Here is a 21,171-nt window from a genome sequence, read left to right on the forward strand (position 1 = left end):
GACTTCTCTATCCTGGCTACAGCTTCTTCTGTTCAGCCTCAGCAGTGTGAAATTAACAAGATGCTCAGGGGATTATTGATGCAGAATCTCCTCAAATCTGCCAGATTTGTGGCCAGAAACCTCCTATAAGACCATAGCTTTGAGCTGGGGGCCGCGGGGGGGCGGGGTAGCTCAGTGGTAGAATGCGCCTAGTATGCATGAGGCCCTAGGTTCAGTTCAGCATGGCAAAAATAAAACACTGAGAAATACAGGAGGGATAACTTTCTGTCTCCTTCCCTTCCTGCCTCCCTCCCTCTCCCTTCCCTTCCTGTTTTCTTTTTTCTTTTTTCTTTCTTAGACAAAATCTCGCTCTGTTGCCTAGGCTGGTCTTAAACTTCTAGAGCCAAACAGCAACTCCTACCTCAAGCCCCAAGTGTCTGGAATCACACCTGCCAACCACCACAGATAACTGACTTTCTGGGGTCATTGCCCCCAGTCTTAGGGGATGATTTCACATCTGGTCTCTGTAGATTCTCAACCCCAACAACAAAGAGACCTAACTTGTCTGACTGTTCAGCTCTGCTTTCTTACTCTCAGGTAGGCCCCCTGCATAGGCTCCCAACCCAAGCTCCTCTGTGAACTCAGCGGCTCTCCTCCTCACTTGGCCTTCTTGCATCATACCCTTCTCCCCCCCTCCCATCAGTATACACACAGTTTGTAATAGCTAACCTCTGGCCCACACTCAAATCCCATTATTTGTGTGTGTGGGAGTGGGGGTAGGGGAGCGGAACAGGCCTGGCTGTGTAGCCCAGGCTGGCCTAGAACTTGCTATATCCCACCACCTGTAGTACTTTTTTTTTTTTTTTTTTGTGCATACAGGGTGTGAACTCCAGCCTAGATCTCTGGACCAGCTGTTCTACTCATGGCTAGCCCTCTACCACCTCTTGAGCTACACCTCCACTTCCAGCTTTCTTTTCTTTTTTCTGGTTAATTGGAGATAATCATCTATTGGATTTGCCAGCCTACACTGGCTTTGATCCTAGAACCCCCTCCCCACATAGATTGACCAAAGTAGGGACGAGTCACCTGAGTGAGATTTGGGACGCAGGGCAGGTCAAATGCTCTCTGTATTCAACCCCATTTTGGGGATTCCGTTTAAGCTTTAAATCTGCTTAGCGTGTCAAGTAAGCAGATTGTGCTGACTGTAATTCAGTGAACCTAAATGCCTTCAGGTGAGAAACCACTCCTTCTCACCCGAACCTGAGGAGGAAAGCAAGCAATCTCCGAGGATGCCTATGCACATGGAATGTTATCGAATAAATCCAGGACAAAGCCTGGTGCACGCTTTGCATCCGTGCTTCCTCTCCCCACCCCACCCCCTGCCCACTTCCTGCTCTCAGCAAAGAGAAGTTGGTAGTAAACAAGTTGTGATGGCTCAAGTTTCTGGGGCCAAGCCCCAAAAGGGAGGACATTTGCTTCTCTTCTTCCAGAGAAGACTGTGGATTGAGGTGTCTGGAGCTTTCAACCAGGAGGGGAATGGAGTAGGGCTGCAAGGCCCAGAGACCAAGTCAGAACCAGGGCTGTTCAGATTTGGAAAGGGTCTTGTTATATTGAGGTCAGGTTGGCTTCAAACTTGAAATCTTCCTGTCTTAGCCTAATAAATACTGGAATTTCAGGCATGAGTCATGTTTTAAGAGATTCCTATGACATAGATTCCAGAGCCTACCTGCCTGCCTGCCTGCCTGCCTTCCTTCCTTCCCTCCCTCCCTTCCTTCCTTCCCTCCCTCCCTCCCCTCCCTCCCTCCCTCCTTCCCTCCTTCTTTCCTTCCTTCCTTCCTTCCCTCCCTCCCTCCCCTCCCTCCCTCCCTCCCTCCCTCTTTCCCTCCTTCTTTCCTTCCTTCCTTCCCTCCCTCCCTCCCTCCCCTCCCTCCCTCCCTCCCTCCCCTCCCTCCCTCCTTCCTTCCTTCCTTCCTTCCTTCCTTCCTTCCCTCCCTCCCTCCCTCCCCTCCCTCCCTCCCTTCCTCCCTCCCTCCCTCCCTTCCTTCCTTCCTTCCTTCCTTCCTTCCTTCCTTCCTTCCTTCCTTCCTTCCTTCCTTCCTTCCTTCCTCTTTTCTTTCTTGTGCCAGTACTGCAGCTTGAACTCAGGGCCTCTTGCTCTCTTGGCTTTTTTGCTCAAGGCTCTCATTCTGCAGTTGAACTATACCTCCGCTTTTTCCAACTCCTTTCCTTAAGGCCAATACTGAAAACTACTCTGTAAGGCAAGCGGCCTCTTCTATTTCTGTTTACCAACGCAACATGGGGCTTTAGCTCCCTACATGGAACTCTGGAGTTCAATTTATTTGTAATGTACAGATGAAGGGCACTGCCCAGAGTACTGGTTAGTGGTGATTCTGAGCCCAGCAACCCCCCACCTTGACAGACAGGTTCTGCCCTGATACTAGACCAGAAATGCCTCCTCCATAGTTTACACTTGAGTGTGAAAAAGGACTGGTTTATATGCCCAGCCTTCCTTTTTTTTTTTTTTTTTTTTTTTTGGGGTCCGGTCATGGGGCCTGAACTCTGGGCTTGGGCGCTGTCCCTCAGCTCTTCAGCTCAAGGCTAGCACTCTACCTCTTGAGCCACAGTGCCACTTCCGGCTTTTTTCTTTTTGCTTATGTGGTGCTAAGGAATCGAACCCAGGGCCTCAGGCATGCAAGGCAAGCGCTCTACCACTGAGCCACCTTCCCAGCCCCCCAGCCCTCCTTTTTTTGTTGTCAGTCATGGGTCTTGAACTCAGGGACTGGGAGCTGTCCCTAACTCTTTTGCTCAAGGCTAGCGCTCTACCACTTTGAGCCACAGCACTACTTCCTGTTTTCTGGTGGTTAATTGGAGATAAGAGTCTCTTGGACTTTCCTGCACAGGCTAGCTTTGAACTATGACCCTCAGATCTTAGCCTCCTGAGTAACTAGGATTACAGGCTTGAGCCACCAGCACCAGGCTCCAGCCCTCCTTTTATCTGGGTAGGCTTCCCATGGGCCCTGAGAGCACCAGGGGGGAAATCAATGTTCACAGTTCCCTGGGATCTTCTCTGGGCTGTTTTTTCTTACAACTGCCCTGAAAGTAACCACTCAAAGTGGACTCCAGGCTTTCAAAACTGAGTGGTTCCAGGGACTTGTCTTGTGACTCTGGGGAAATCAATTTGCTGGACTCGTTGTTTACCTTCTGGCTAATAAGTGAAGGTGCTGGGCTAATCTAGTCCTCTGAGGGTTGGGAGTTATGCAAAGCAATGCTATCAGTGCACGGTTTCCGGGGAGAGCCCTTTCTCTTGTCCACGCTTGGATCAAGTGGCGGGTATGTCCTCTCCTTCCCAGCTTTGTCCCCTCTGAGATTAGGGGTGGGATGGAGGGTGATTTTTCTGCACATTTGTCTTTCTCTTCAATTTCAGGGTCATGCTGCAGCAGACTGGCGCCTGACAAGTGAGGGGAACCTGCCAGGGGATTACCGTGAGCACGAGCCAAGAGCCAACAGCGGGACAGACTGGCCCCCGGGGGAGCAGGGATGAGCAGAGAAGCCACCAATTCTAGGCTGGCAGCTTCAGAAAGGAAGCCTGGGCCGTGTGGGAGAGCTCCTGGCACGCTCTGCTGACCCACACAGCTCAGACGCAGCATCCTGCTGAGCAGCAGCTGTTCTCAGCCCCACCAGAGCCCAGAGCCACCACTTTGTGACCCCCCCCACACACACACACACCTGCAGCCAGGGCTGTGACCACCAGGAGGAGGAACCCGCCGGCTGGATGGGAAGCGGTGGAGCCGGTGGAGCCGAAGCTAACTGGAGAAGGATATTGTTCTCTGCAGAGGAGTGTCGCCCTACCCTTGGGAGGAGCTTCCTGGTTTTCTTCTCTGGGGGCCTGGCTACCCTTCCTTGGGAAAGGAGCTTGGTCAGCGGGGAGGGCTCTGGCGTGGAATGCAGGTCCCCGAAGCCTGCATGCTCTCTGTGGTGAGCAGAGGGCCAGAGCTTCCCCGCTGCAGGGGACCAGGGGCCGCCTCCTTGTCTGCTCATGAGCCACAAGGACCCCGACTGCTCCGGACTGGACCTTCTCAAGCCACCAAAGAAGGGGTCCCTCAGAGCTGGCAGTCAGCCATCACAAGGGACTAGAGGGCTGGGATGGACTGACCTTTGCCTGGCCAGGCTGGCAGGAGACGCAGAGTCTTTGTGGCCCAGCTAGTGACAGAGAGACCTGATGCAGCCCTGAGCAGGGGAGGGGGGGCCCAAGTGGCTCAGGGACAGGGGAGCCACTGCTGCCAGCCCACCAGCTCCTTTCACTGGGGGGAAGGTGTGGCGAGGGTCCCCTGCCGCAGCACGTGCCCCATGCCCTTTGTATGCGCTGCCGGAACAGACAGGCTGCACCGTGGCTGCCCCTTCAGCAGACTGGGAAAGGATTGGCCACGGTGACAGTGGCCCACGCGCCGGCACCATGAAGTGCTCCCTGCGTGTGTGGTTCCTCTCCGTGGCCTTCCTGCTGGTGTTCATCATGTCGCTGCTTTTCACCTACTCACACCACAGCATGGCCACCTTGCCCTATCTGGACTCGGGGGCCCTGGATGGGACACACCGGGTGAAGCTGGTGCCCAGCTATACCGGCCTACAGCAGCACGTTGGCAAAGAGGAACTGGGGGGCAAGAGCTGTGCCTGCCGACGCTGCATGAGCGACGCTGGCGCCTCTGACTGGTTCGACAGCCACTTCGACGGTAACATCTCGCCCGTCTGGACCCGAGAGAACATGGATCTCCCTCCGGATGTTCAGAGGTGGTGGATGGTGAGAACCACAGCCCCTGCTTCCTGTCTTCCCTTTGCTGCCCCTCTCTAGGGCCAGCCCTCTGTTTTCTTCTTAGGGTTAGGCTGGTATCCTTTGGACCTCTCGCTCCTTCACCAAGTGTTCATCAAGTGAGAGGCCCATTTGACCAGAGCCATGTACTCAGATCACACAGTACTGGAGGACAGAGTGAACTTTGACCTGAAAGGAGAGGACTAATATTTGCGATGCCTATAGGAGCCCAACATAGACCAGAAAGTTCCACTGGCCCAAAGCCAATGAGAGGAGCAGCCTGGGTGGAGAAGTAGGGGCGGCCTTCCTGTTAGGCAGGAGGCAGCCATTTCTCATGCTAGGCCAGGATAGGGTTCATGCGCTGCCTTCTCTCACCTCTTATCAGACACCCCAAATCTGGATTTTTAACGGAATATCCTCATTGATAAATGTTGGCTCATCCACCTTAAGAGTCACTTGATTCTTTACTGGGAGAGCGTTTGCTCCGTGCTGGGATAAGAAAACATTGTAGGGGCTGGGAAGGTGGCTCAGTGGTAGAGTGCTTGCCTTGCATGCATAAGGGCTGGGTTCGATTCCTCAGCACCACATAAGTAGAAAAAGCCGGAAGTGGCGCTGTGGCTCAAGTGGTAGAGTGCTAGCCTTGAGCTGAAGAGCTGAGGGACAGCACCCAGGCCAAGAGTTCAGGCCTCACAACTGACAAAAAACAAAAACAAAAACAAAACAAAACAAAAAAGAAAAGAAAACATTGTAGGGCTGGGAAGGTGGCTCAGTGGTAGAGCGCTTGCCTTGCATGCCTGAGGCCCTGGGTTTGATTCCTCAGCACCACACAAGCAAAAAGAAAAAAGCCGGAAGTGGCGCTGTGGCTCAAGTGGTAGAGCGCTAGCCTTGAGCTGAAGAGCTGAGGGACAGCGCCCAAGCCCAGAGTTCAGGCCCCATGACCGGACCCCCCAAAAAAAAGAAAACATTGTAAACCTCCATCAGGGGCTGAGAGGTGAGGGAGGGCCGACTGCCTGGGAGCCCAGACCCTCCTCTCTGCTTCTCCTTATGTAATCCACGGGGCCCCATCCCTCTGGAGCTTCCCCCTGGGGTTCTGCAGGGTCAGCTGGTCTCCACCAATCCCAGGCCAAAGTGGCGCCCTCTCCTTGAGCTCAGAGACTTTGTGTTACCTTCTGGGGGCCTCCAACGCAGCTCCTGGCCCCTGATTTCTTCAGCCGACCAACGGGAGTTGGATGACTCTCCTTTCTCTCATGTTTAGGAAAGTTGTAAGGATGATTCATGTGGCCAGACTTACCAGAAAAAATGCCCAGAACCTATCTTCTAACCCACATTGTACCCCACGTCTGGGGCCTGCAGACCAGGGTTCTCTAGGAGCTCCACAGGCCCTTCCCATGGCAGCTGGAGCCCTCAAAGGTTCTGCCTGCGCTGGTAGTCCCGGCCTTCATAGTGTGGGAAACATCAAGGTTCAGAGCATGCGTGGGGCCTGCCCGCTGTGTCCTGGCAATGGCTGATGAAGACCCCGAGCAGGATTGGATGCAGGGGACAGAAGAGGTTCCCTGCCTACACGGATGGGACTTAGCGACTGTTTACATACAACAGCAAGTGTGTCTACAACCCATAGCCAACTTGCTTGGCCAGAAAGTTGAGTGTCTTGTCTCAGAGCCAGGTTTCCTCTCCAGAGAGAGCTCTGGCCCTCCTGATTGTCCCACAAACCCATGTATGTATGGCTCAAAGCCCCACTTTTTTTTTTAAGTTCTAGGGATTAAACCAAGGGCCTGTCATATGCTAGGCAAGTGTGGCAATGGTGGGCCAAGTCCAGTGTTTTCATTTTTTAATAAACACTTGATTAGTTACCAATATTTAGAAATCAGGTTGTTCCACATGAAATCTGTATTTTTAACTTTTCTTGAAAAAATAGATTAGCCTGGGCTCACAATCCTATGTGATGAACAATTGGTTGATTTACTAATTTTTTCAAAAGTGTTTGTGCCAGTCCTGAGGCTTGAACTCAGGGCCTGAGCTTTGTCCCTGAGCTCTTTTTGCTCAAGGCTAGCGCTCTACCACTTTGAGCCACAGCACCACTTCTGGTTTTCTGGTGGTTAATTGGAGATAAGTCTCATGGACTTTCCTACCCAGGCTGGCTTTGAACCACAATTCTCAGATCTCAGCCTCCTGAGTAGCTAGGATTACAGGCGTGAGCCACCAGGCACCTGGTTTGATTTACTCTTTTTGATGGGTACATCGTCTCCTGTTAGCTGTGGGCCCCACCAGCCCCTTCACTCCAATGTGTCACCTGCCTGGGCTCATAAACACTGAACTGCAGTTTATAGTCTCTGACTATCCAGCTGGTGTGAGGATGTAGGGACAAGTTGTATTCTACCCAGATGGCTTTGAAAGCATTTTTATGACTCTCCCTTCTTCCCAAAGAGCTCAGGGAGCAGCTTCACGAGTACTCTGAATATCGCCCCTTGGGGAATCTATAACCCTAGCCATCGTGCTGAGTCCTAGAGCGCCCCCTGTAGGCAGGTTGGGAAGGAGCCCTGAGGGAAGTCTGCCCACATAGTCCATAACAAGTTGACTTGTCCCCTCCGCAGGCCCTCTCCAGTGTATCAGAGCAGCCCCATGACTGGCAGGGCATAGGTCTGTGAACAGTAACACCCACTCATTTTGCTGCTTTTGAGAGAAGGGTGGGTCTTCATTGCTTGTGGAAGGGGGGCTCCCCAACAGCCTGGGGGCAGGGAAGTCTATGGCTGCGTGGGAGGGGTGATAGAGGTCCTCTCTCCTCATGGTCCTCTCCTTCCCTCCTCACCTCAGATGTTGCAACCCCAGTTCAAGTCACACAACACCAACGAGGTGCTGGAGAAGCTGTTTCAGATTGTGCCAGGCGAGAACCCCTACCGCCTCCGGGACCCCCACCAGTGCCGGCGCTGTGCTGTGGTGGGGAACTCGGGCAACCTGCGAGGCTCTGGCTATGGGCAGGAAGTGGATGGGCACAACTTCATCATGAGGTGAGCCCCTGCAGGAAGACGGTGGGCCAGGACCAGCCTCCAGGAGGGGACCTATCTGTTGGATCTTGTGTAGCGGGATCCAAGTCGCCAGCTATCTGTGTGCCTGGCACCCAGAGCCTGCAGTGACAGGCTCAGGTCTCTCTCTTTTGTCTGGGGTAAGTGTTCCAAATCTAAACTTAGCTGGGGGTGCACACCTGTTTCCATGGCTCTGAATTCCTCTGGAGAGAGCTGAAAACCAGACCCCTGGCTGGTGTTGGGTGAAAACTCTTCCTACTCACCCTTTAACCATTGAGCAATTAAGCCAGAAGTGAGAATCCCAAACCAAGCTAACGTCTCGCATTATAGAAATGGGTGATTCTTTCTGACAGATTCATGGAAGACACGTGTCCTAGGCAGAGAAGGGAGCTGTGTGGTGCTTGTTGTGAATGGCTGTACCTTTCCTTCATCCTCATGAGACTTCCAGAGGTATCTGGGCCCAGCCTGGAGAAAAGAAGTGGGCTAGGAAACGTGTTCAATGCGGACAAAGATGCTGCTGACTGGGGAAACTCAGGACAGCAACCTGGACTGAACCCGTCTTTGACTCCCTCCATCAACTTAGTCTGGGGAGAATATGTCACAATGGCATATTCCTCCACCCTCTCCTTGAGGGAGAAAGAGCGTTATGAATAAAAATTCATGATTTTAGCCAGCATCTCTTAGGATGAGTGTGGCGGAAAGACCAGGCTTCCCGGGAGGCAGAAGGAAGGGCTTTGTCTTAGAAACTGTTGCCGTCTCCATAGCAACACCAAGGCAGCAGTCTCAGAGGCTTTCTACATTCCTTGCAAGACCTTCCTCATATTGGGAAATGGTGAGGGGTTAGAGTGGGAAAAGAATACCGGTCCCCTCCCAGCGCCCCTGCGTCCCCTGGGGTTATCCCCATCCTCCAATTGCTGGCCCCTCGGATGGGTGAAAGGTGAGATGGGAATTGGAGAGAGATCTCTATCCATCCAGAGGTGGTGATGGCTGTGATTGGAGAAAGATGCATCTGCTCTCTTGTAGCCTAAGGCACTTGGGAAGCCCAAGGAAACAACACTCAGAGACCTGAGCCCCTGTCTGCCCAGCTGTCTGCCCTAAGTGGGAGCTTTCTATCAGGTTTCCCTGATGGTTGAGAAACTTTAGTCCTGCAGGCCTAAAAGTTTCAGCTGCTTATGACATGTAGGTGACATGTAGGTGGTACTTAAGTCAGGTCCAGCTGTAAGCAGATTCCCAGATCTCCTTCCTAGCAACCAAGCTCAAGATGTGGTTTCCAGAATTGCTTTCTGGAAATGGTGACCCACATGGTCATTGGCTGTGTCTGCTGGTCTGTATCAGGAGCCAGATGGCAGGGGTGGCTGTGTATCGATAGCTCTGTCTTGGTTTGGAGTTGACAGGGAGGCCTTTCATCCCAAGACCATTGTGAGTGCACTGGGAAGGCCAGCCTGAGTTACAGTGAGGCCATGGCTGTGCCTTCCTGGCCCTCCCCAAGTTTCTGCTCCTTACCCTACATGGGCTTGAGCTTCTCCTGCCTCATCTGATCATCAGATCCATCTACAACTCTTAGCTAGTGCCAGAACATAGAAGGCATGTCATAAACCCTGAAGGCATCAAAGGGAACAGGCAGCTGGACACTGGACCCTAAACTAGAGAGCACATCCATTCTACCTGTGTCCACTCCTGTGCTCCTTTAAATGCTGGAGGCAAATAGATGACTGGGAACAGTTGGCCTCCAAGACCCAGAGAGCCAGCTCATCCTCTGGCCTTTCTCCAGAAAGAATCAGAGCCTCAAAACAAATTTTATCTCCAAAAGGATGTCACGTTTCTTCCCTTTCCCTCCGAGGCTATAAAACATTTTGGGGGGGCTTTTTGCTCTTTCCTTTCTCACTGGCTGGTGCCTGGGCAGTGGGTGGGCGTGAAGTGGGGGACAAGCAGGCTCTGCAGCAGTGCCGCTTGTGGGAAGCAAGTGATCCCACCCGCCATGTCTAAGGACAGATTCATGCGCACTCTGGTTGTTGGTGCAATGAACAAAGCAGGCAGTGGATCTTCATAAGTCAGCCAGGGGCTGTTATAGCCTCTGTGTGTGTGTGTGTGTGTGTGTGTGTGTGCATGCACGTGCACATGCACGTGTGCACGCACACCAGTCCTAAGGCTTGAATTTGGAATCTGGCTTCTGCCCCTGAGCTTTTTTTTGCAAGGCCAGCACTCTACTGCTTGAGCCACAGCTCCGCCTCTGGCTTTTTGGTGGTTAATTGGAGATAAGAATCTCATGGACTTTCCTGCCTGAGCTGGCTTCAAACTGTGATCCTCAAATTTCAGCCTCCTGAATCTCGAGGATTGTATGTGTGAGCCACTGGTATCTAGCTAGCTGCAGCCTTTTGATCTACAGATGAAGTTTACTTCTTAGGTCCTCACAAGAATGAACCTAGACTTCAGCTCCTGCCCAGCCTGGTATCACCAACCCAGCTCTTCCACCCCCTGCTTGCTCCTTTCTATCTCTGCCAGCCCTGATACCATCCCCTGGGGCCCTGGTGACTTGGCAGAAGCAGAAGCAGATAGGCTGGTGTCCTGCGTGGTCTCCAGTCCCTGCGTGCGTGGGCTCCAGCAGCCCTGGAGGATACTTCTCTGCTCCTTTAGGAAAAGTATTTCTACACCCTAAAGGCTTGGGGGGAGGGCAGTCAACCAGGAGGTAGAAGCCTGATTCCTCTAAAGATAGATCTGGAACAGGAAAGCAGGATTTGATCCTTGTCATGGACATAGAATACTGTAAGTTCTGGGGGGGAAGATTCTAGGTTGTCTGTTTGAGCCAGACTAACTGAAGTAGTTAAGAAGAAAGACTCACTATTAAAAAAAATTTTAATTTTGGCAGTACTGTGGATTGAACTTGGGACCTTGTGCTTGTAAGGCAAGCACTTGATTCATGCTTGCAGCCCCTTTTTACCTTATTTTCAAGGTAAATGTCTTGCTTGATGCCTGGACCAGCCAGGGCTGCAAGCCTACATGGGCATCTCTGTGTCACTGGCACACACTGCAGTACCAGCTGCTGTGCCCACCCCTTCCTCGGAGCAGGGATAACAGCATTGCCACCACACTCAGCCATTGAGTAAGATGGAGTCTCATGAACTGTTATACCTGGGCTGTCCTCAAATCATGATCTCTCCATCTCCACCTCCCGAGCAGCTAGGATTTTGAGCTTGAGCCTGTAATTGGCACCCACCCAGTTTTGTTGTTTTTTTTTTAAGAGTCTCATTGTATAGCTCAGGGTAAGCTTGAACTAGAGATCCTCTTGCTTCAGTTTCTTGAGTGCCGGGATTATAGGCAAATGCCACCATGTCTGGCTCATTATCTAAGTATTATAGCTTCTCACTTCAAGAGACACCGGTGCTTCTGCAGCACAGCACGCTGCACCCAGCCAGCCACTGCAAGGACAGAACTAGAATCAACAACTGGGGAAGGCACCTTGAAACTGTGCCCTCTTTCTTAGTCCCTGTGTTCCCAAGGGAGGGCCAGCTAGGGCCATCTTGCCTTGGGTGTCATGATTCCACGAGGTATTTCTCAGAAGATGGATATCCTCATAAAGAGTCATAGACAAAGATAAGACAAGCCAGGCACTGGTAGCTCATGCCTGTAATCCTAGCTGCTCAAGAGGCTGAGATCTGAAAACTGGAAGTGGAGTTGTGGCTCAAGTGTAGAGTGCTTGTCCTAAGCAAAAGAACTCAGGGATAGCGCCCAGACCCCAAGTTATGACTGGCAAAAAAGATAGGACTAACAGGTTGTGTTTAAAGCTGGCTTGCCTGCTATGTAAGATGTTCACTAAAGCCGGATGCCGGTGGCTCACGCCTGTAATCCTAGCTACTCAGAAGGCTGAGATCTGAGGATCGAGGTTCAAAGCCAGCCTGGGCAGGAGAGACCGTGAGACTCCTATCTCCAATAAACCACTAGAAAACCGGAAGTGGCACTGTGGCTCAAGTGGTAGAGCACTCACCTTGAGCTGAAGAGCTGAGGGACAGCGCCCAGGCCCAGAGTTCAAGCCCTACAACCGCCAAAAAAAAAAAAAAAAAAAGATGTTCACTAAAAAGGGGAGCCTTGCTTAGATACATTTTTTTCTTTTTTTCCCCCACAAATTGGAAAGGTGGGATATCTTATTACATTGAGGGCCATAAAAAGGACACATTTTAAAGTGTGTGTGTGTGTGTGTGTGTGTGTGTGTGTGTGTGTGTTGGGATTGGACTCCCACCTCATACATGCGAGGCTACCTCTGATCTACATTTCTAGCCCTCAAAATATGTCTTTTTTAATTAAATATTTTTATTGGCGAGGTACAATGGTTACAATGGTGAGATACAAAAGGTTTACCATTTCATAAGTCAGGGGAAAAGTACATTTCTTTTTGGACAATGTCCCCCCTTCCCTCACTCTCTCCCTGTTTTTCCCTCCTGTCCTCACCCATAAGTTGTGTAGTTCATTTTCAACATAGTGTCCAGTGTCCACTGCTGCATTTGCTCATCCTTTGTCCCTCTATTTCTGTGCTCTTCCTCACCCTCCCAAAGACAGATAAGTGAACAAACAAGACAAATGGGGTGGGGGAGACCTCTGTTTCAAAGTATATCTTTCTAGCTGGGCGCTGGTCACTCACACCTGTCATTCTAGCTACTCAAGAGGCTGAGATCTGAGGATCACAGTTCAAAGCCAGCCTGGGCACGAAAGTCAATGAAACTCTTAACTCCTCTCCAATCACCCACTCAGGAAGTGGGGCTGTGGCTCAAGTGGTAGAGTGCTTGCCTTGAGCTGAAGAGCTGAGGGACAGTGCCCAGGCCCAGAGTTCAAGCCCCATGACTGACACACACACACACACACACACACACACACACACACACACACACACACAAATATATATATATTTCTAAAAATTTCCATTCTGTGTTGTATTTCCTTGTCATTCACAGTAGTTATTAAAGGATCTATTAAAAGACATCTACTTCACACCATTTGTTTCTTTCACTGAATTAACTCTTATATGTATTTCCTACCAGCATATGTGACCTTTTCTACATTCTGATGGCTTGTATCCCATTCTATGAACATGCAAAATGGATTATCCAGTTCTTTACTGTTTTATTGATTGAATAGCCTTGGATGCATACCTTTGCAACCATTTTCTAGAAACACAATTGCTGGGTCACAGTGAACATCATTTGCATTTTTGATGGCTGGCACCAAATCATTCTCTAAACCTCTTGTATCAGTTTCCATGGCAGCTTCTTCTTCTCATGTTACCCTCTTTTCTGCAGGATGAATCAGGCACCAACCGTGGGCTTTGAACAGGATGTTGGCAGCCGTACCACCCACCATTTCATGTACCCTGAGAGTGCCAAGAACTTGCCTGCCAATGTCAGCTTCGTGTTGGTGCCCTTCAAGGCCCTGGACCTCCTGTGGATTGCCAGCGCCCTGTCAACAGGGCAGATCCGATTGTGAGTCTCTGTTGGCTGGGAGTGGAATATGGGTGACAAGACAAGCTTGGGAGGAGTCTGCTAGATTGTAGAATTCCTTTCATTGACATTTTGGCCAACACTGGCTAGGGAAGAGAGAAGGCCAACATGGTGGGTTAGCTGGGGACACAGCTTGCTGTGTCACTTCTGCATAGTGCCATCTGCACACTAGTGAGCAGACCCAAGGCCTTGTTCACGCGAGGCAAGCACCCTACCTCTAAACTTCACCCTCACCTCCTCACCTTTTACTTTAAATTATATTTTATGTATCATGTATTTGTGTGTGTGTGCAGAGGTGGGGAGATGCAGGAACTAAGGTTTGAACCCAAGGCCTAGGAGCTGTTCCTTAGTGTTTTTGCTCAAGGCTGGTACTGTACCATTTGAGCCACATCTATATTTCTGGCTTTATGGTGGTTCAGTGGAGATGAGTCTCATGGACTTTCCTGCCTGGGTTGACTTGATCCTCAGATCTCAGCCTCCTGAGTAGCTAGGATTATACACATATGACCTAGCAGCACCTAGCTGTACCAAGACTTTTTTGTTTGTTTGTTTTGTTTTTTTTTTGTTGGTCATGGGGCCTGAACTCTGGGCCTGAGCACTGTCCCTCAGCTCTTCAGCTCAAGGCTAGCATTCTACCACTTGAGCCAGTGCCACTTCCAGCTTTTTCTGCTTATGTGATGCTAGGGGCTGGGAAGGTGGCTCAGTGGTAGAGTGCTTGCTTTGCATGCATGAAGCCCTGGGTTCAATTCCTCAGCACCACATAAGCAGAAAAAGCTGGAAGTGGCACTGTAGCTCAAGTGGGAGAGTGCTTACCTTGAGCTGAAGAGCTGAGGGACAGCACTCAGGCCCAGAGTTCAGACCCCATGACCGACAAAAATAAAATATGTATATATGTATGGTTTGCTGATTTTAGGATGTTTATTATTTTCTGTTTGGAAAGCCAGAAGGCCATCTGTGCTATATAGTTGAAGTTACACAGATACTCAGAGAAGGCAGTATAGATTGTGGGAGCCATGGCTGAGAACAGTACAGAGAGGGTCATTCTGGGCAGGGCATGTGCACAAACATTGACATGTTTGTGCTTGACAATGTTTGTACTTGAGATGATTAGTCAGTCCAAGTGGAGAGTTCTTAGCAGGGAAAAAGGGCTGGGGATGGATTATAGAATTACCCTGGATGTGTCTAAACATCCCTGTTTTTATCTTGAAATGCCCTGGAGCAAATTAGGGTTTCTGATCTGGGTCCTGCACACAGTTATTCAGTGATGATGTGCAGCAGGGAGCAGTCTGGAGGCAGATCAACCTGAGAGTTGGGAGGCTGTTATTATTCAGTCCTAAAAAGGAGAGGCATCTCTTGGGTCTGGGTCCCCTGCAATGTTATCTTTCTGTTTGCAGCACCTATGCCCCAGTGAAGTCCTTCCTTCGAGTGGACAAAGAAAAGGTGAGTTTCCCACTTCTCCCTTCTTTGTCCCCCTCCATGGACACAGTGGTGTTTATTTGGGGTGTGTCCAGTCCTCTAGCTCAAGGGTGCATTCATGCGCTCCAAGAACCCCAGCTCTGGTATGCCTCACTCCACTGTTGGCCATAGCAGCCAGACACTGAACTGCTGGAATCTTCACAGAGTCTGTCCTGAGTTTCAGGCCCCCAAATTCCTCATGCACCTGTTACCTTTCCCCCTCCAGGTCCAGATCTACAACCCAGCCTTCTTCAAGTACATCCATGACAGGTGGACAGAGCATCATGGGCGGTACCCTTCCACAGGGATGCTGGTGCTCTTCTTTGCCCTTCATGTGTGTGATGAGGTGAGCAGTAGATGCCAGTCTGGAGGAAAAATAGAACCCATGGTACAGAGGTAATCAGTTCTTTTAGGGTCTCAGTAGTGCCCCCAGGAGAAGGCATTTTTGCAGGCAGAAACTGGCCGTCATGCCCCATTTCTACGTTGTAGATATTTCTAAAATATTGTTGCTTTTATGATTCTATAAATCGTAACCTTCATTAAGAAGTTAAATTTGCCGGGCACTAGGTGGCCGGGCACCTAGCTACTCAGGAGACTGAGATCTGACTATCACAGTTTGAAGCCAGCCCAGTCAGGAAAAGTCTGAAACAATCTCAAATGAACTACTCAGAAAAAGCTTGAAGTAGTGCTGTGGTTCAAGTGGTAGAGTGTTAGCCTTGAGCTGAAGAGCTGAGGGACAGCGCCCAGGCCCAGGGTTCAAGCCCCACAACAAAAAAATGTTAATTTTATTGAAAAAGGAAATAGATTGCATTTTGCTAAGTGGCCAGGGCTCACTTTTACCCCTTAAATTCAGTCTGCTGTATTGGGCATTTGATTGGCAACTTTCAAACCAAAGTGCACCCCTGGGGTCGGGGAAGGAGAGCTTGTCCCTTGCTCTCGTTGGAGGGGAAGGAAGTCTGCAGAGGGAACCGCGGTGCTGGGAGTCAGGGTCCTGCCAGGCCGCGGTGACCCCTTACTGGGAGCTGACGAGCTGCCAGCTCCCGGGCTGCGGACGGCGCGGTGACCCCCGGTGCCACCTTCTCCGCAGGTGAACGTATACGGGTTCGGAGCCGACAGCCGAGGCAATTGGCACCACTACTGGGAGAACAACCGGTACGCAGGCGAGTTCCGGAAGACCGGCGTGCACGACGCGGACTTCGAGGCCCACATCATCGACATGCTAGCCAAGGCCAGCAAGATCGAGGTCTACCGAGGCAACTGAGTCTGGCCTGGCTTACCACCCTACCCGCCCAAGCCGCGAGGCGCAGGGCGCGCTCCGGCTCTGCGCGTCACCAGGCAATCAGGAGCGACGCCAGGCCGCGGTCGGGACCAATCATGCTGCAGTCCTGAGAGCGCCTGCTGTTGCCCACCAATCAGGAGACTCTGTGAGGGGGAGGGGAAGCCCCTCGGGCCCTGCACCAATCAGCGCTGCGGTCAGGCGGGGCTTTTTTTCTGCCAGCCAATCATGCGGCTCAAGGAGAACTTCCGGCGCTGGACCCGTCTTTTCTAATCAATGGCCTTCGGAGACAGGCCAGCGGCCGCTCTATCCCACTTCCTCCCGCTTCTTACGGAGTAGGGGCCGCTCCGGGCCTCCTTGGAGTTCTTTTCTCAGGCTCGGTAGCAAAGAGCGCTTTAGTCCGGCCGACTAGCTCCACTGGGGCGTGGAGGGCAGGGCTTGGGGCTGAGCGTCGGCCTGGACCCAGAGAGGGGCGGGTGGATTGGGCTGGGGCCGGAGCATTCATCGAGGCTGGGGGCGGGGGGGGGGGGAGTTAAGCCTCATCCCAGGAGAGAAGTTGGGGTCTCCAAAGCCGAGAGCACGTGTCCTTTCTCCCTCAGGCCCAGCTGGGTGAATGCAAACCTGCCAAAGAAATGCGGTGAAAACCCAGGGGGCGCCATGTGGCCTCCGACCAGGGCGTTTCGCTGGTCAGCAGATGTTGGGATTGTATTCACCCGGTGCTGAGGGGTGGACCTTGCCTAGGGCCCAACTCCGGAGATCAGAGGTGTCAGGAACCCTTCAGGGGCCTAGGAAGCCCTGACACTTGAAAGGTGCTTTCACGTGCCCTGCCCCTCCTGTTCACCCACAACCTTTTTTTAGTGTCTCTGGGGCCCTGGGCCTCCTCACCAGCTTACTAGTTGCTCTGGAAACAGTATCAGAAAACTTGCCCTCCCTCCCTCCGTGTCCCTTAACCCTCCTCTTCCCTCCCTCCCACCTTTTTACACACACACACACACACACACACACACATGTTTGTTGTTTTTTTTTTGGAAAACAGGCTGGAGAGGACCCAGCTGCCATGCATGCACCATTTCCTTCCACTTGTCACCCCAAAGAGGAGCAGGAAACCTCTTGCTTGGGGGTGGAATTTGCTTTAGGCTCATACTTTAGTTACCCTGAAGCTGCCAGGAGTGGCTGCCTACCAAAATTCATTCCTTCATGGTTGTAAGCAGGCCATGCAGGTAGCTTGGAGCCTTGCTAGGGGGAGCAGAACTGGCTGCCCGCATGCCCCCTCCTGCCTGTCTGCCTGCACCCCCGCCTTGCTCACCTCCGGCCTCCTCCCCCAGTCCTCCTTTCCTTCTCAGCTGTAGAAGGGCTGGAAAACCAACAAACAGAGGTTACAACTGGAAGCTACTCATAGGACTGGACCCAGCTCAAGTCCCTAGCAGAAGCTGCTGATGGTATTCTCTCACCTTCGAGGTTGTAGAAGTTGAGCAGAAAGAGCTTCTGTGAAGCTCCCAGGCCCTGGGAAGGATCCCCTTCCCAAATGAACACAAACCGCTTGTATCTTCCTGACCACTGACTGGTCCACTGCTGCAGCTGTCTGTGGGACAGCCACCCACGGGAGAGGGTTAGACGAGGGTTGGGTGGGGCTCTGAGCACCTCTAAAAAATTAATGTATTGAGAACTTAGCTCGAGTCTGAACCTTCCAATTCTAAAAACAGGCAGCATGAGGATGGGTTGGACTGGGGGGGGGCTCCTTGCCATTTTGGAGAGTCAAGGCAGCGGACGTCCTGTTCTTGCCATTCTCAAGTGCTTCCTCAAGAGGCTGTTCTGAGTGTGAAGATGGAAACAGTGCAATTATGCCAAACAGTATTTAGCAGATAATTTATTTCTTTTGTTTTTCTTTTGTTCAAACCTTTAATCCCTATCCTGGAAGAGGTAGGTCCCAGCACCGAAACAGATCTCCTTTTCTTCAGTAGTTATTTAAACATTTTTATTTCCTTCCCTTTCTCTTTCTGAATTAAAACAACAACAACAACCCACAGAGTTGTCTGAATGATCATAGGTGTATCTGAGAATGGGGGGCTATGACCAAGTTCGGCTAAGGGTTGGGGCAGGAGAGGCATGGGAGGGTAACAAAAAACCTCCCAGACACCCTGCCTTGAACCAGAGGCGCCTGCTTTCATCAACTCTGTGCTCAAATTTGTGGGACTGCAAATATTTTGATTAAAAATAAGCTCATTGTTTTCAGCTGCCTTCAAGAGGAATTAGTTGAAAGGAATTCCTGGCAGCAGTTTCCCACACTGTTGTCCTGAAGCCACACTAGCCGCTCGTAAGTGCAGAGTCTCTGTTAGAAGCCTCTTCCGTCATGCCAAAGCTGGGACATCCCCACGCTTCTGGGAGGAGTTCAAGGACAGTATCCCTGAGACTGGCATGTCCCTTTGGTCCCACTGTGTGTTTCTCCCACCACACCACAGGGGCCTACAGCTTACTGCAAGGGCTAGCAGGTCTGTAGAAGGGGAAGGCCTTCCTTTGAAGAGCTGGCCCGGGTCTTGGCCTTGTGGGATCACTGGAGAAAAATGGATGCTTAAATTTTAGTGGAGCTGGGCACCTGTGCAATCCTAGCTACTCAGGAGGCTGAGATCTGAGGATTACAGTTCAGAGCCAGCCATGGCAGAGAAGTCCCTGTGAGACTCTTCAGTTAACTACTCAAAAACGAAGTGGCACTGAGGCTCACCTGGTAGAGAGCTAGACTTGGGCACAAAGAGGCTCAGAGACTGTGCCCAGGCCCTGAATTCAAACCCCACAACTGCCAATATATATATATATATATATATATATATATTTTTTTTTTTTTTTTTTTTTTTTGTCGGTCATGGGGCTTGAACTCTGTGCTTTGCGCTCAAGGCGAGTGCTCTCCCGCTTCAGCCACAGCACCACTTCCAGTTTTCCATTGGTTTATTGGAGATAAGTCTCCCAGACTGGCTTTGAACCTCGATCCTCAGATCTCAGCCTCCTGAGTAGCTAGGATTACAGGCGTGAGCCACCAGCGCCCGACAAAATGTTTCCTTTTTAGTGGACTAACTGGACAACTACTGGGAAAAGATAAAGTTAGACTCATAGCTTAAACTATTTGCCAAATGGATAATACAACAAAATGTGAAAGAAAAACTTGAAAGTAGTAGCCTTTTGATATTTTGTATATATATATATATATATATTTTTTTTTTACAGCCTTATAGTTGGCTTTTAGATGGGGATAAAAAAAAAAAGCTTTCTACTTCCCTTTACTGAGAGGTTTAAAATCTTTGTGTTCCAAAGTTTTGTTAAATGCCTGATCTAGTTAGATTTATCCCCATTCTGTTTGAGTTTATACTTCTTTCAATCCCAAAGCTTTAGTGAGGTTGCAGGAAGTATGAGATCTACTTAGCAGATGCCTTTCTCAATTTCCTGGTCTCCAGAGACTTCATCCTGGTCTCCTCCCTCTCCCCATTGCTTATCTAACAAATCTGTCACAATGGAGGCTTAAGCCAGGGAGTGCACGGCCAAGCTCTTTGCTGAAATAAACTAATGCAGAGAAGCTGCTCTGGAATTTGTGTACCTGGATGCAACCCATCCACCATAAGGACTAGGCTAGGGTGGCTAGACAAAATCAACCCTTACCTGGGGTACAGGGTACTTAGGACAGCTAGGTTATGGTGCAGTAACAAAAGCCCCCAAATGCCCAAAGACAAAATGTCCAATGGCTTGAATCAGCAGTTTGCATCTCATTCAAGACACACTTTTAGCAGCACCTCTGGTTTTGTTGTTTTTGCCAATCCTGGGGCTTGAACTCAGGCCCTGGGCACTGTCCCTGAGCTGCTTTTGCTGAAGGCTAGCTCTCTGCACTTACCCCACCTCTTCCAGCTTTTTCTGTTTATGTGGTACTGAGGAATGGAACCCAGGGCTTCATGAATGCTACAAGTATTCTACCACTGAACCACCTTCCCAGCCCCAGCACCTGTTTTTATCAATCGCACCTGGGGCCCAGGTGTTCTGTGGCTCTATCTAGGATGAACTTCTGGTCTCAGGGACAGGAAAAAGGGAACTTTATGAACTATACCTAGATCCTTCAGGCCTCTACCAAAAAGCTTGTTTCCTGGATGCCAAGAAAGTCCTATAGCAGCTCCTGTGTCTCACAGATGTGCAAAGAGTCATAGTTGAATGAACAATATATAAATTATATAGTCTATAGCAGAGAGAGGGCTCTTTGGCAAGGCGCCCTTGGCTTAGTGGCCTGGGGTGGAATGGGTAGATACACACCTGCCTGGCACACTGGCTGAGTGCCAGGAGACGGAAGCAATTAAACATTTTACCTGATGGGAACAGCTGCAGGCTACCATTCAGCTGGCAAGGAACTGTTTCCTGTAATGTCCAGCAGGGTAAGAAAGGTAAGAGGGTGGGTCAAATCCCAAACTACATTTTCCAAAATTAAGTAATGCCTTTTTAAATGTGAATTAGGAATCAATATTCCTGCTTATTACCCTTCGAAGGGGAGGTGGAGGGGGGGAAAAATCTCTGCAGTGAGTCTGTGCCTAGGTAACAACTCATAAAAATGCGAGAGGGTGACCCTCTGTCCCTAAAGCTGTGCTGAACAGTGGGATCAGGCCCAGCCGGCACCTCTGAAGATATGGGATTAATGCCTTTCATCTAACAACTGTTTCTGCTCCTGAGAATAACATAGTCTCCTTGGGCAGATGGCTTCTCCCGGGAGGAGGCCTGTAAAGTACGAAGAAACATAAGGTCTCTGCGCTCAGGGGTCTGAATGCCATCTTGCCTTTGTTACAAAATGACTATTGCCTTTTTTTCTTAAAAAAAAAAAAACCACACACACACACACAAACTCTCCACAGAATTTTAAAAAATAAATGTATGAAAATGCAGGTTTCTGCAGTATTTCTTTGGAATTGCCATTCACTTGTCATCAAGCTGACAGACCCACAGCAGAGCTGAGCAGCCCGCCTCTCGTGGATGGCTGTTTCTGTCTTGGAGCTGTCTCCACTGCTCTTCCTGAGAGGTGCGGGTTGCTATGAAGCATACACCAGGGACCACTTCTGGCAGGGAGGGACATCCCAGCTGTCTTTGCCATTAATGGAAATAACTAAATTTCATGACTCAAGGAAACTTAAA

At 50.6% G+C, this 21,171-nt stretch overlaps 1 protein-coding gene across 2 annotated transcripts in view; it reads left to right on the forward strand.

Moving 5' to 3' along the window:
- St3gal2 (ST3 beta-galactoside alpha-2,3-sialyltransferase 2) overlaps positions 1 to 16,491 on the forward strand; it is a 45,544-nt gene extending 29,053 nt beyond the window's left edge. Inside the window, exons 1-7 of one of the 2 annotated variants that reach the window (XM_070026273.1) lie at positions 3,223 to 3,309; positions 3,404 to 4,774; positions 7,595 to 7,788; positions 13,092 to 13,271; positions 14,684 to 14,729; positions 14,971 to 15,090; positions 15,832 to 16,491. In XM_070026273.1, coding sequence (XP_069882374.1) covers positions 4,433 to 4,774; positions 7,595 to 7,788; positions 13,092 to 13,271; positions 14,684 to 14,729; positions 14,971 to 15,090; positions 15,832 to 16,005 — 1,056 coding nt within the window. In that variant the 5' untranslated portion in view covers positions 3,223 to 3,309; positions 3,404 to 4,432 and the 3' untranslated portion in view covers positions 16,006 to 16,491. Of the gene's footprint in view, positions 1 to 3,222; positions 3,310 to 3,403; positions 4,775 to 7,594; positions 7,789 to 13,091; positions 13,272 to 14,683; positions 14,730 to 14,970; positions 15,091 to 15,831 lie in introns of those variants that run through there. The other variant, XM_070026272.1, reaches the window with a different exon arrangement.
- Positions 16,492 to 21,171: the final 4,680 nt, after the last annotated feature.

Source organism: Dipodomys merriami, unplaced genomic scaffold (assembly GCF_024711535.1).
Source record: "Dipodomys merriami isolate MVZ:Mamm:240054 unplaced genomic scaffold, mDipMer1.0.p SCAF_176, whole genome shotgun sequence".
In the NCBI taxonomy this organism is placed as follows: domain Eukaryota; kingdom Metazoa; phylum Chordata; class Mammalia; order Rodentia; family Heteromyidae; genus Dipodomys; species Dipodomys merriami.